General features: G+C 40.8%; 2 protein-coding genes across 4 annotated transcripts in view; one reads left to right on the top strand and one right to left on the bottom strand.

Moving 5' to 3' along the window:
• Positions 1 to 723: 723 nt before the first annotated feature.
• Positions 724 to 13,928, bottom strand: gne (glucosamine (UDP-N-acetyl)-2-epimerase/N-acetylmannosamine kinase). 3 transcript variants are annotated; one of them, XM_029499069.1, is made up of 14 exons: positions 13,612 to 13,928; positions 7,307 to 7,378; positions 6,922 to 7,070; positions 6,547 to 6,793; positions 6,167 to 6,374; positions 5,918 to 6,070; positions 5,546 to 5,758; positions 5,226 to 5,313; positions 4,574 to 4,784; positions 4,212 to 4,341; positions 3,899 to 4,120; positions 3,261 to 3,443; positions 2,168 to 2,284; positions 1,688 to 1,923 (listed from the first exon to the last, which is right to left on the bottom strand). In XM_029499069.1, the coding sequence occupies exons 2-14, from the start codon at positions 7,358 to 7,360 to the stop codon at positions 1,688 to 1,690; spliced, it is 2,211 nt and encodes a 736-aa protein (XP_029354929.1). In that variant the 5' UTR covers positions 7,361 to 7,378; positions 13,612 to 13,928. The 3 variants fall into 3 exon arrangements, with proteins under 3 accessions (XP_029354921.1, XP_029354929.1, XP_029354911.1); XM_029499051.1 differs by lacking the exon at positions 13,612 to 13,928 and adding an exon at positions 9,539 to 9,705; XM_029499061.1 differs by lacking the exon at positions 13,612 to 13,928 and having other exon boundaries at positions 724 to 1,923.
• Positions 9,706 to 14,262, top strand: part of cplx2a (complexin 2a) — a 37,887-nt gene continuing 33,330 nt past the window's right edge. Inside the window, exon 1 of the mRNA XM_029499081.1 lies at positions 9,706 to 9,766. The gene's annotated coding sequence lies outside the window, so the exon portion shown is untranslated. The remainder of the gene's footprint in view (positions 9,767 to 14,262) is intronic.

Genomic DNA, 14,262 nt, shown 5'->3' on the forward strand with positions numbered 1-14,262 from the left:
GCCCATTCCCCTATCATATAAATTCCAACTGGCGGGGTGAATCTGGCACCCCGATCCACGACATCTCCAACTGTGTGTCTGGTGGCTGGAGGACCCAAGCCACCGCTGCTGAGCTTCTGTGCAGACCCTGTCAGATGCACCATAATGAACGCAAGAGTGCCGTAGACTCGTCTCCATTATGAGAATAGATGGACTGGTGTACAAGTCGTGATGAGAACTCCGTGTGCTGCTCTGTGCCAACTGTCCTTGACTTCATCCAGTTCCTCCTGGATGAGGGTCGTTCTCCTTCAATGCTAAAAGTGTACGTGGCAGCGATATCATGTTGACATGTAAGGGTTGACAATAGCACAGTAGGGACCCGCATTCTTGTGTCCCGCTTTTTGAAGGGGGCTCAGAGATTGCATCCTCCGAGGGTCACGAGAACTCCACCATGGGATCTTCCACTAGTGCTGGCTGCACTACGCCAGCCACCAATTGAGCTCTTGGCACGAGCGGAGCTGAAGTTGATAACCTGTAAGACTGCATTCCTCCTGGCCATTTCTTCTGCAAAGCGTGTCCGTAAGCTGCACACCCTGTCTCAGTGACTCATGCTGAAGGTGGAAATCAGATGGCTCATGGGTCACTCTATGGCTGAACACAGCGTTCCTTCCTAAGGTTCTGTCCCGCGCTCACCTCAACCAGCCTATTCGGCTTGCGCAGGAGATGGAAGGGACAAACCTCAACTATTGTACCCACCCCACTTTGGGTTTATCAATAAACATACATTTTACGTATAGTCTGAGGCTGTTAATAACAGATGTTACTTTGAGATGCAATGCATTCAGCTACATGTTTTCAGTGTAAAATAAAAAATAAGCAGAAATTAAATATCCAACATTGTATGTCACAGTCTGTAGAAACAATAGAGATTAAGTATATCTCTGAAAAGGCATAGGCTAAATATGTTCCATTGGAGATCTCCATAAACTCTGATACTGAAAAAGTAAAAGCTTTTGTCCCAATATTCACAAGCAGGCACCCATCATAGTCAGCCTGTATATATTTTATACAGATTTTATCATGTATTTCAAAAATCTCCCAGAGCATCAACTTCCCTAGCTGGTTCATGCACAATTTCCTTTACCAACACTTTAAATAATGAAAACAGAAACATGTAAATGTAACAGTCATCAGCAATAAAAAATAGAAATAAAAGTGAGAAAGCAAGCATTTGTGGAGAACAGAGAGGAACAGGAGCTTGTCTCAGCAATATATTTGGTCACATCTGAAACAAGCTTTAATTTTTCCCAACAGACTTTCCCGTTAATCCCACATAAATAATGTGGTTGAATCCTGTCCTGTGCAGGTTTGCTTTGTAGTTTACTGTAAAGCATACAGTATGTTTCATCTAAAATGGTCTGGGGCTTCATTAAAATCTGCCAATGATGGTTTCAGAAAGTAGCGGAGTTTCTGTTCATTCAATGGACACAATTTCATACGTGAAGTTATTGCAGTTTGGCTATAATCGGCTCAACATCTGACCAAGAGAAGATATGATTCTCACAAGCGTGACATTTTCTGGCCATTATTAAAACTGCACTAATTTAGGTTGTAATCTATCCGGAAAAATACTTGAAAAATATTCATCTTGATATCCTTAGGCATCTATCCGAGCAGCACAGGTATAACGTTCAGTTCAGATTTGCAGTCAATATTGCCTCCTGGTTGTATAGTCTAAGACCATGCTAGCAGCCCCAAGTAACGCTGGTTCTTCCAAATCTGACGTGACAACTTTGATACTTTGGGCAGAGAAGAGGGCTCTCTCATTGATGATCTTTTGCACTGGGTCCTGATAGTAAGAGGCCAGGACTCCAGACAGAATAACCAGCGAGGGGTTCATTGTGTGCAGGATATTGACGACACCCACGCCCAAAGCTGTGTAAGCTGCAGTGGGAGAGATGAACACATAAACATTTATTTTGTCCTGATGTCTTCATAGCAGATTTCATGACCCTGCCACTACAAACAAATTGTAAGCATAGATACAATAGTAAGTATGTTTGCAAAACTTTTGCCCAGAATGAGTAAGATCTGTGTGAAGCCAAAACTATTAGATTACAATGAAATAAAACACACTCAGTTGCCTGAATTCTAAACAGAAGTGTCTGTGTCTGGTGTGTGCTCTGACCCCTGTTCAGAATGGCATCAGCTTTGGAGTTCCCCAGTCTAGCTGCGTTGATGAGGTGAGCAGCAGTGATTGGCTCTGAAAGCTTCATATCCATCCCTTCTACCTTGAGCAGGTCCTCTGAGAGAAACATCAACACACAAGTCACATTAAACAGCTTCAAATATGTGAATGAAAATGTATTAGAAAACATATGAGAAATCCACTTTAAAAACTATTCTTCATGCTTATGTAATATAATTTAAGACCAGTTCAACACCAACATGTTCATAACAACAACAACAAGAACAACACTGCCACAACCTGCTGCTACTTGATATCTAATTTAAGGGCTTTTGAGTTTTAATCCCACTCACATGCCTCTTTACTTTGGAGATGCCTGCACTACTTGTGTCTATAATATAGATGGGGTTGACAAACACGTTTACATGCATAGTTAAACTGAGCTATGGTTATAGCTCGATAAAGCCATGTCATCGCACATGTGTCCTTGTCCTAGTATACAGGCACGGGAGTGAAATCGATTCATTTGTTGAAATCATGTCGCCTCCTGCTATGATAGGTGGCGGTATGCACTCTTTCGACTTGTGCGTAATGGGTCACTTCCGATTGACCTATGACATCACAGACCATAACAGAGGTGGAAAGAAACAAAGACCGATGAGCTAGCAAGTTAGCAATTCAAAGGTAAACTGGCACAATGATGGACAGCCACCTTGTAAATTTGTACATAACTTCACCATGTTAGCCGGCTGCTTTTGTGTGACCTTGTCCGTTTGTGTTTATATTTTAAATGCCGTCCAACTTCTAGGTCATAGGTTCCAGTCTGATTGTTCGTATACATGCAGCAGTAGATCAACCTTCAATCGTGTTATCTGGGTGTGTCAGTCCCATAATTTTCACTTCAATTTCAGCCGAGCTGACATGTTTACATGTACTTTAAAAGGGTTAGGGTAAGCTATCATTCTTTTTTTAGGTGTCACATAAACGTGCTTAATGTGTAGACGGCAAACTTTTCTCATCTTTGACTGCTGTAGGTTTAATTGAATCTCAACACTTTCAATGCTGATTCATCCACACTTAAACCGACACTTACCGTCGTGCAGTCGTTTGGCCTCTCTTTGCAGGGCCATGCCAGATGCGTACGCCTCTAAACATCCACGACTACCACACGAACATTCTGGGCCATCTAATGAAACCATGATGTGACCCAGCTCTGCAGCGCAGAAGGTACTGCCATGGATCAGCTCACTGTTATGGATAATCCCCCCTCCAATACCTGCAGTCAGAGTCACAATATTTACTGCCTTACACTGTCAGACGATAGACGATAATTTGTCAATTGAAGCAGAAACAGCACAGCAAATTCAACAGGAGTAACAGATTGATGTTTTCTAGGCAATTTTTTTGTTTCAGAAGTTTGATCTGCCAATTCCAATAGACATTGCAATCTTCATGCTACAATATTAAGTTTGTTGTTCTGATTGCTTTTGTCAGTGTTCTTCCATGGATAATTTTGGCCCTGCAGGTACAGAAAATAGTTTGCTTTGTTTCCTCTTGCCATGTCTGTATTATGCACATGGTCTGTACTATTATCAGACGGATGATAGCCAATCACAACAAAAACATGCCTTTTGCCAATCAGTGGATCAATTAAAAAATGTTCTAAAAGCACAATCTTAAAAAAAAAAAAAAATAATAAATCTAAACACTTCTGAAATCCTGCCCCATCACCTGTTCCTGTGATGATCGTCACAAAGTTCTCCACTCCTTTGCCATGACCAAACTTCCTCTCAGCTAATGCAGCACAGTTTCCATCGTTGTCAACCCACACAGGTAAGTGCAGGGCACCTGAAATTGGTGTCCTCAAGTCTATGGAGGACCATTCCTGGATCAGCTTTGTTGAATGCAGGACCACACCTTCTTGTGGGTTTACACGCCCGCCAGTGGAGACTCCTGAGTGACACATTGTGACAGAGCTATGAAACACTGCTATTATGACTGAAGACCTTATATTAGAAGTGTGTGTATGTTTGTCTTTACGTACCAACACCGAGTATTCTACAATTGAAGGTAATGGCATCTCGCATAGCATCCAAACACATCTTTACTATGAGCTGCATTCTGGCCTCAAATGTCTTTGGATTGGGCTGAGTATACTTCTCTACTATCTTACCCTGTACAGAGACAGAAGAGGGGATTGACAAATACAATAATAAAATACTGCATGATTACCCAAAGGGCTGGTAAGGATGGGTAATTGAAGATTAAAAATATATTTAAAGACAATTCGGATCAAAATCAATAACATCTGCACACTGATCAAATGAAACAGACTGATGAATCACAAAGTGAAAAAATATCTTCATGAGTAGATCCACCTATCATCCTAACAAATACACATCCTACCTTCATGGAGATGATAGCCACTCTGAGGTTGGTCCCTCCAAGGTCGACAGAGAGGGCAGACTGCGTTTCTAGTATGTGGTCAATGTCCTGAGAGATGGAATCTCTCACCGTGGGGAAACAGAATGTTTTCTGAAGGGGGTCGTCCAGGTCAATGGCACGCAGAAACTTGAGAATACGAGGCACAGCGTTCCCATCACCATAAATGTTAGAGCTGAATGGAAACAGAAACAAACACTATTATTCATCATGAACAAAAAAGGCAATTAGATCATTTGTCATTAAATTATGTATCAAGCTCTTTAAGATGTAAAAAAAATAGATTGCTTCAGAGTAGAAAAGGTTTATACAAACTAAACCAAAGTTTCTTTAGACAAGGCTGTGAAGACCCAAAAAGAAATCAAACTAAACCGGCAATAACAACAACTCAAAGAAGTAGAGGTGTGCTTCCTCACCTTCTCTTTTTAGTGTGAAATCATGATAGACACATGACCACCTAATTATCACCGGGGGTCATTAACAATAATAAGCAGAGCAAAAACAATGCAGAAAAAAATAGACAAAAAACAAACAAACAAAAAAAAAAGTAAAAGAGAAACACTCCAGGACAAATGGCCAAGACCAGAATCCTGTTGAGACAAAGAAGCCCATGTACCAGGGGTATCTCTTTCCAAACTGCAGCTCCAGAGCATGGTAGATCTTATTGTGAGTATCGGCATCTCTGACATGAAGAACATTTTCACCTGGCAGAGAATGAATTACGTTATAACAAATACAGTTATTAAAACAATCAACCTGAGACAGATTTAATTTAACAGAAATGTATTTGCTTTCTATTGCAGAAATTTATCTTGACACCTTAGAAGCACTGATGTCTCCACAGTGATTTTTGAACAATAAGCTGTGTCTTGTGATGAAACCCAACCTATTATCATGGTGAAGGCAGGTTAACAGTTACATATTCATTTGCCTTACCTGTCTCTCTCCCAGTTTGCCTTGTTCCCAGGTTAATGACGGGTGTGCCGAAGGCCCCGGCCTCTCGCACACCACAACTGCTGTTTCCAATCATGCAGCCCGCGTGGCAGACCAGCTGGATGAACTGTTCGAAGGGAATGTGCTTCACAGCTCGGAAATTCGGATGCTGCTCAATGCCCTTTTTCCGCATTACGCGCACCATCTCCTTACTACCTGTTTACACAAGAACTGCTCAGTGATCCACTCTAGTGTTTAATCAGATCTGACCTTTAAAGAACGTCATCCTAATGATATTACTACAGACAAAACACTTATGTATGAGAAAACAAAACCTTAAAAACACAAGTGGGAAGAGTCCCTAAATGGACTAACCGGCATCAATGTTAGGAAAGAGGATGAGGGTCTTCTTGTTAAAGGAGAGTAGGGCATCCAGCATTAGTCCATAGATCTTAATGGAGTGCTGGATGTCTGTGGTGACAGGGTGCTGTAAAGCCACAATATAATCTTGCGCCTGCACCGAGTCACCTGCAACCCAAACAAACACACTAAACATCACATACACGAATACACTAATTTCTCACATTATATTTCTGTCCAGTGAGTGCATCCCTGAACACCTACCAATCCAGGCCTTGATAATATCCTTATAGTCCTCCTTGTGGTGAGTTGACAGCAGCTTATCATATGAGGGGCAGCCAGTCAGCAAAATGCGAGAGTGGTCCTCGCACATGGCAATTAGGTACTGCTCTGCCCTGCGTGTGCAGCAGGCATGGTAATGGGCCAGTTTACTTATGGCATGGCGGATTGAGTCATCGATTGTTCCACTCATCTGGGAAAAGAGGCACGGGTGAAGAGATATGTTGTGAATTTTTTTGTCTTGTGGTAAAAATTATGACAAAATTATATTGATGATAAAATTATCACTGTGTGAGAGCAAATAAAAAAATAACAGAACTTGTCTGTCATGAGGCAGACATTACCAAATGAACAAGCCTCCTTACCTCTCCCCCTTCCAAGTGTAGTATTCTTATGTTCATGAGCGCTGCAGCCGTAGCCAGAGCAAGTGCATCAAAACGATCACCATGGACAATCAGGATGTCAGGGCGCAGCCTTTGTAGGACATCAGGGAGCTTAACCAACGCTAGCCCAACACTCTCCACCATGGCTGCCTCGTCCTCTCCTCTCACAATGGTGTGCAGTTTTGAGCCAATGTCAAAGTCATCCTGCTCAATCATTCGAAAAGTATTTCTGCAGCACGACAAAGTAAGACAAAACCCTGAATAAATCATTAATCCAGATAACATCACTGTTTTAGGACGTCTGCAACAAACTTTTTTTCCCCTGTGGAAAAATGCTAGTGAACCAGGTACTCTTACCCATAGTCATCGATGAGATGTGACCCAAGCACTACAACTTCAAGTTCAAACTCCTCAGGGTGGGATTTGAGCCCAAACATGATGGGGGCGAGCTTGGAGTAGTCTGCTCTGTTGCATGTTGCCACAGCCACTCTCAGCCTTCTCTTACACTGCAAACACAGAAGCCATTTCTTGAATTGATTGTTGTCATACTCAACAAAAAAATGTGCCCCACTCTCCACTTGATGGCTGATAAAAATGACTCACAACAAACATCATTTTATATAAGAAGGTGTTCTATATGTATTTCTGTAACTTAACTAGTTAACTAGTTAACCTAACCTAACCCTAACCCTTATCACATAATCCTATAAAGTACAGGAAGAAAAACAAAAACCAGACAAACCTGATTTAGCGCCAACACCTTTTCTCGAACCGTCCCTTCTCTGCCCCTTTGCATTTTCAGATAGTAAAGTTCCTAGAACACAAGGAGGAGGCAGTAAGACACAGAGAAGAGACTGTAAAACATAATATTATTCATTACCATTCCAATCAAAACCGAACCACATCTCATACTCACTTGGGTCTTCCAAATATTCAGAGGCTGAAGCATGAAAACACAACAGAACTATGCTAAAAATGTTTTGTATTTCACATATAGATCACATGCCGTCTGAGAGTTTAGGAACATGCTGCAGGACACTGCTTTGCATGGCAAGGCAAGGTTACACGTTTACATTCTGGTAACATGACAACAGAAATATTTGTTGGAAAGGAACATTTTTCACTATAACTTTTTACTATTAAAATTATTTTATTTAGTTTTACCAATTGTTGCAAATGAATGAATATTGCTGAAAATATACCAGAGCCAGCCAAAAGGCTGCATTTCATTTGTAGATCAAATGCTACAAAATCAGCCCCAAAAATTGATGTAAAAGATTTGGCGGTGGAGAAAAAGGCAGTGGTAAGCATGTCACTATCAGCTCTGACCATCTTTCCAGCTACCGGGGTAAAAAACTGTCTCAGTGGTGGTCTTTTGTATGTCTTGTATGATATCCACTTCAACAGAGTGCTTCAGGCAAAGGTGGCGCAAAGCACAGGTGCTATTACTAACTTTGTTACTAACTGTCTAAACAGCAGTTCCAGCAATTATTGATTTAGCCCCTGATAGGTGAATGCCCGATGTCACAATATGTCCCTTACATACATTGGTAACTAAGGTCTCAGTGATGATTTAAAAGAGTCCTCTACATTTTGTCTTGTTGAGATCTACTGCTGTAAACGCTTCATCAAAACTCCACGCCCATTTGAGCACTTAAAGTCCACTTATAAATACTGTAAATTTGCCCAATGTCAAAGCTAGAAAAACTGAACTATTGTATGTATTATGTACATATTCAAGCCAGTGTGGTAAACTATGATGACTTCAAATTTCTGAGTGGATAGAAAGCTTGGGGGAAAAAAAAGGAAAAAAGAAAAAGATATTGCTCAAGTGAGCTGTGTTTCAGCTCTGGGAATAGGAACCAAGAGGTCATAGACATCGGAATGAACAAATAGGGTTAAAAAAAAAAACAAACAAAAAAAAAAAAACAGGGTGCCTGCTGTGGCACAAATTCCATCATGTTCTTCATGACAGGATCTATTGTTAACTACAATCCATGCTGCTCGCAATACTGTCACAAGATCATATGAGGAGTAAAAGAGCAAAGGCACAGCTTGCTAATGTATGCTTCCCTTATCTGAAAATTCAAATGAGTTCAGCTGCAAAAAAGATTCTGCGGCAGGGTACCAAATACAATGTAGCAATGTAATTTCAGCATTGACACTTTATAAAGCACATCACGTAAATTTCCAAGCTACCCAAAACATTCCAATGCTGAGGGCCAAAATGCTGTGATGATTGGTAAACACAGGCAACAACCCTTGTTGAAATTAAATGGTATCACCCAATAATCCGAAATGCTCATGCTTCACAGTGAGCTGTGGGCAGAATTTCAGTCATTTCATTTCATTGTTTTCTCAATTAATTTTTTTAAGTATCTTGTGCTATTGAGTTAATTAATAACCCAGAGAAAGTGCTGCTATTTAGTCCTGTTGAATCATTTCATTTCTTAGTTGTCTCTGATGTTAATGCTGCTAATCAGCTTCCTCATCATTACTTTAGTTCCTGTAATCATCCCACTTATAATTATACACCTAAAACTGCAAATGAGTTACAGAAAGGCTAGGACGGCATTAAACAGAATGAAAAATAGCTATTGCTTTGCACTATGACGACAGCAGACCTGTAAAGACATAGCATCACCACGTGAATGCTAACTCATCTGAGTCTATCGTATCTGTGCCATATACAAAAAAAAACAAACTCTTGATGTCTATCCTGTGTTTCACACCTAATCTCATTGGGCAAACTGTGACATCTACTCAAGCATGATAACTTAGCATCAGCAGCCAGCGTAATGGTATGGGGGGTGGGTACGCATGCAGAAAGCAAAGATAAGGATGACATCGCAATGGAGGCAGGGATACTGAACACACAGAATAAAGAGAGGAAAGATGGACAGGGGTGAGAAAGAAAGGATAGGAAAACAAAGGCAAAAAAATATGAGAGAGGGGGAAAAAAAGGCTGACTCACATGAGGGTTTGTACACAAGAAACCCGTATACTTTTCCATCCCACGTCTCTGTGGATTGCCCCTTTTCCAATCGTTCTCTCTCTCTCTCTATTTTTTTTTCTTTCTTTAGCCCAGCCGCAACAAAGGGAGGGCATTCATGAGCAGCAAGCAGCAGCGGAAGGAAGAAAGGAAGAGAGAGCGGTAGACTGACAGAGACTATAGCTGGGGGAGGAGCTGCATGAGATCGAGGTGGGCTGGTTAGGATTAAAGCCTGTTGGCTGTATACAAAAGAAAGAATGTGTGGCATCATGCCAACAGTAGCTGAAGGAGTTTCACAGTAGTCACACTATCATATACAACCTCCATGTATCTCTGACTACATCTTCTTCTGAAATGACAGATTGGACACAATACGCTTGAGAACATAGAAAATATTTGACAAATTCAATTGACTTAGTATATGCTAAACTTGGTGCTGTGGTGGTGCATCTATCTCTACTGCACCTTAATTTAGTTTCAGAAGCAGTGAGAACAGGAAACAGTCTTGTGTGACAACTATGAGAAATAAACGCAATGCAAAGCATTATGGAGTTAGAGAAGCATAAAATTCATAAAAATCATAAAAACAATATGTACTAATCTATTTTATTTTCCACTTAAACATCTAGACGTCAGGAAGGTGATGAAGATTAAAATTAGATGTAAATAAAATCAGGAAGACTGGAAGATGTAACAATGCTACTAATGCTAGGTCGCTATGGCTACATGAGAACAGCATGGCTTATATTGTGAAAGTAAAGGTGTCCAGTGTATTTGCATCCAGCCCTCTTTTCTTTGCACAAATCTAGCCTTTATGGAAGAGTGGATGAAAGCCAATGTTAAAAGAAAACCAAAGTCCCATTTGAAGTTTGCCAGAGGACATGTGGAAGAAGGTGCTCTGGTCAGATGAGACCAAAATTGAACTTTTTGGCCTAAATGCAAAAAGCTATGTGTGGTGGAAAACTAACACTGCACATCACTCTGAACACACCATCCCCACTGTCAAACATGGTGGTGGCAACATCATGCTCTGGCGGTGCATCTCTTCAGCAGGGACAGGGAAGATGGTCAGAGTTAATGGGAAGATGGATGGAGAAATCTTGGAAGAAAACATGCTTGAGTATGCAAAAGACTTGAGACTGGGGCGGAGGTTCATCTTCCAGCAGGACAAACATAAAGCCAGGGTTACAATGGAATGGTTTAAAACAAAATATATACATGTGTTAGAAAGGCCCAGGCAAAGTCCAGAACTAAATCCAATTGAGAATCTGTGGCAAGATCTGAAAATTGCCATTCACAAACGCTCTCTATCTGATCTGACTGAGCTTGAGCTGTTTTGAAGAAGAAAGCAAAAATTCCTGTCTCTGGATGTGCAAAGCTGGTAGAGACATTCCCTAAAGGCGGTTCCACAAACTATTGACCTAGGGAAGCTGAATACTGCACACTGCACTTAAAAAAACTTAAAAAAATAAAATAAATAAACGTTAAAAAAAAAAAAAAATTGAAATTCATGTATAATTTTCTTTGTACTTCACAATTGTGTGCCACTTTGTCTTGCCACTTTTGCAGGCCACTGTATCATTTCAAAGTTTCAGAAGTCCAAATGGGACTTTGGTTTTCTCTAAATAAACTGTTATCAAGGCTCTATGTTTACTTAAGAAGTTCAGGGACCTGCAGGCCCCTGCCTGTCTAAGGTGAAATTTCTATATTCTTTTCTCAAATTAATTCATTTCAGAGAAGCAAAATCAGCAAGAAAAGCCCAAAACAATAAAAAGAAGCCATGAAAGCCTTAAAACATGATGACTGTTTCCATGTCTGAGGGGGAAATTCTTGTGAAGTGGTTGTGTTAGGCCATCAGTGTTGCCCAGAGGGCATGGAGTTTATGATCACTTTTCAAAGGTGCCAATATCTGTCTCTCAGAGAACAGTACTTTAGTTTCTTCCTTGGTCCACTTGTTTAATTCGTGAATGATTCGTTAATTTTACTCTGGAGTAACAAATCATTTCTGTGGGTGATTTGTTCTTTTTTTCATGGTCCACGCATGCGCACCACAGGCTCAGATTCATTCGCGAACAGGTCTTTCTGCCACATAGTCTCAGTGTAGGAATGCCTGATTCGTTCATAACTCAGAAGTAAGGGTCTTCAGGTCTGAGTTTGTCATTGACTTGTCCCATGGCTGCAGTGTTACCAGCCTGAGCATTCCCCTTTAAGGAGGTAGCCTTGTGGGTAGTGCGTGTGTATGCTTGTGGAGAAGTGTGTTGGTCCCTCTCTCCGGTGAATGGTGTGAGTAACACCAGCTGTAGCCACTGAAAGCTTTATAGTCAGTGTGATCAAACTCATAAAAGTACTGTGTTGTGATATTCGAAGGAAGAAAATAGCTGAATAAAGCTGGTCCATGTGTTCAACTACTTCGCCTCTCCTCTTCCGTGTGTGCGAAATTAGCCTGGTTAGCCTGCTAGTTACGATGGTTACCAGCGTCAACAAGCCAAGCCAAGCCAATGCTTATTACTGGTTAGGAGAGCTATCCGACATTACCACGAAAGTTAAAGTTAGCTATGTAGCTATGGGATGGATGTTTAATTTGCCTCTCCGTTGGAACAAATTCAAAAACTACGGGTCTTCAGTGACCAGGTAGGCTAAAGTGAATAGCTATTATAGAATGAGAATTTTTCAATGATAGCAGAGCGCTCTGCTACCGGCAAATGAAGAAATCAGTAATTTCAACTTCAGTATGCTGTGGCCCAAAAGGGTGCTCAATAGTTTAATAAAAGCAAACTTGTGTACTTTATGCCAAGTGAAGCAAACCATGTTGCTCTTTAGTGTTTGAAAGCTGTGCTTTTTCAGACATTATTTAAATGTCAGCTACAGCACCAAACTGGTTCCTATGATTGAAATGAAAAAATTACTTGAAAAAAGATTTGTTCATTTTACTGGACAAGAGACCTGAGGCAGCAAGAAGCTGAACTGAACTACCCATCACTAGAAACTGCTGCTTTTCTTTGACTTGGATGGTTAATTGTATGTTTTGGCTTGCTGGCCTGTTGAAACAGTGATTATCAGATTATTCATAATCTTTTAATAATGGCCAAACCTACTGTGTTGTAACACTGACAGTTTGTACATTCATTCGAGTATTAGCACACATTCTGTACATTGTTTGAGGGACGGGGAATGTTCATAACAGCTTAATAAGCTTTCTTTATACAGGAAACTAACTAGGCGCACATCTCATTGTTAGTATGGTTGTGCCATACTAAAGTGAATACTTTCTTACCTTATGAAGACGTGTTTGCGATAATATCTGCCATCCTGAAAACGAATTACCTTACACTGTGTCATATCAAGGCGGGATACAATTTCATCTAAAGCTGTTTAAATGAAAAAACTTTGGGTTATCTCTGTGACTGGTGACCTGCAGGGTCTGATTGTATATATAAATATTTAGACATGAGAATCAGCTTGGGTCCCCATCTCATTAAAGATGAAGAGATTATGCTGATATCGCCCGTTGACAGACTCAGTACAGCAAATAGAAATGTGTACTGGAAGTTCATGTTGTGGCATCACTTACAACAGACAGACTGCTGCTTGATGTTACATTTGGCAGTTAGCTAGCTTCAGCTAAATCACTTAAAAACATTAAATATATACCTGTAAACTCACCCCCTCCTCAACTAGTGGTTGCAACGCAAAGGGATATTTCAGATTAGCCAAACGTCTGTTGGTTAAATCTTTATTTACACACTTCCACACACACACACACACACACACACACACACACACACACACACACACACACACACACACACACACACAAACAAACAAACAAACAAACAAACAAACAAACAAACACACACAAACAAACACACACACACACACAGTGTTTTGTTGGCAGATTTTGGGACACGCTGCTCAGGTCACCCATTCGATACAGTCAGCTAATGTTAGCTGGGAAATAACACCCGAAACGGCCAAGTTAGCTCAACTTCTCAGGCTCCTCCATAGCTAGCATCTTATAAGCACTGTCCCGGATTCACACGGAGAAAAAAGGTTACCTTGAATTATCCAGAGATGCTTTTCTCAGCAGTTACGATCGACCAGCGATACGATACGATCAGCTCTTTGCTTTCTTACTCTTCAGGTTTCATCAGTCACCGACAGCTGAAATAGAGGAATCACCCAGCAAAGTTTCCGCAGGACCACTACGGCAACACCGGATGTGCGTTGTGTGGCGCCTTGACAATAAAAGCTAACACAGACGAAAAGAAAAATGCATTTAAAAAATGATATTGGTCGTTTTTCGTATATCCTAAGTCACAGTGCTCTTGCATATTTTCCACCGATCTTCAATGAGTAATTAAACTGTAGATATCACTCATCTAGTGCGGGCATACGGACACCAAACCCTCTTTCAAGTTGTCATCGTCGTCATCAAGGCTTTATTTTCGAAAGCGAAAACAGAAGTGATGCGGCATTATGTTTAGCCCGACTTTATGCCACTTCTCGGCTACGTCGGGAAACCTGGCAACGACGCCGAATACCACGAAAATGCGCATTTCCCATTCATGTAAATGGCAACGTGGCCTCTTGTGGACTCCACTTTAAAGGAGAAAGTCACGATATTCATACATTTGCATGTTAAGTACAGATAAAAGATCTTAGCTGTCTCTACTCTATGTCAACAATAGCCTATCATTTTAAGAATG

The sequence above is a fragment of the Echeneis naucrates genome, chromosome 1, assembly GCF_900963305.1.
Source record: "Echeneis naucrates chromosome 1, fEcheNa1.1, whole genome shotgun sequence".
Classification (NCBI taxonomy): Eukaryota; Metazoa; Chordata; class Actinopteri; order Carangiformes; family Echeneidae; genus Echeneis; species Echeneis naucrates.

Excerpts from the sequence above, each read along its gene's own strand:
- gne (XM_029499051.1), bottom strand. The coding sequence starts at position 9,577 with ATGGAAAAGTATACGGGTTTCTTGTGTACAAACCCTCAT. Across the intron at positions 6,794-6,921 it reads CATCTCATCGATGACTATGG|AAATACTTTTCGAATGATTG; the intron begins GTAAGAGTACCT and ends GTCGTGCTGCAG. Across the intron at positions 6,071-6,166 it reads TATTATCAAGGCCTGGATTG|GTGACTCGGTGCAGGCGCAA; the intron begins GTAGGTGTTCAG and ends TTTGGGTTGCAG.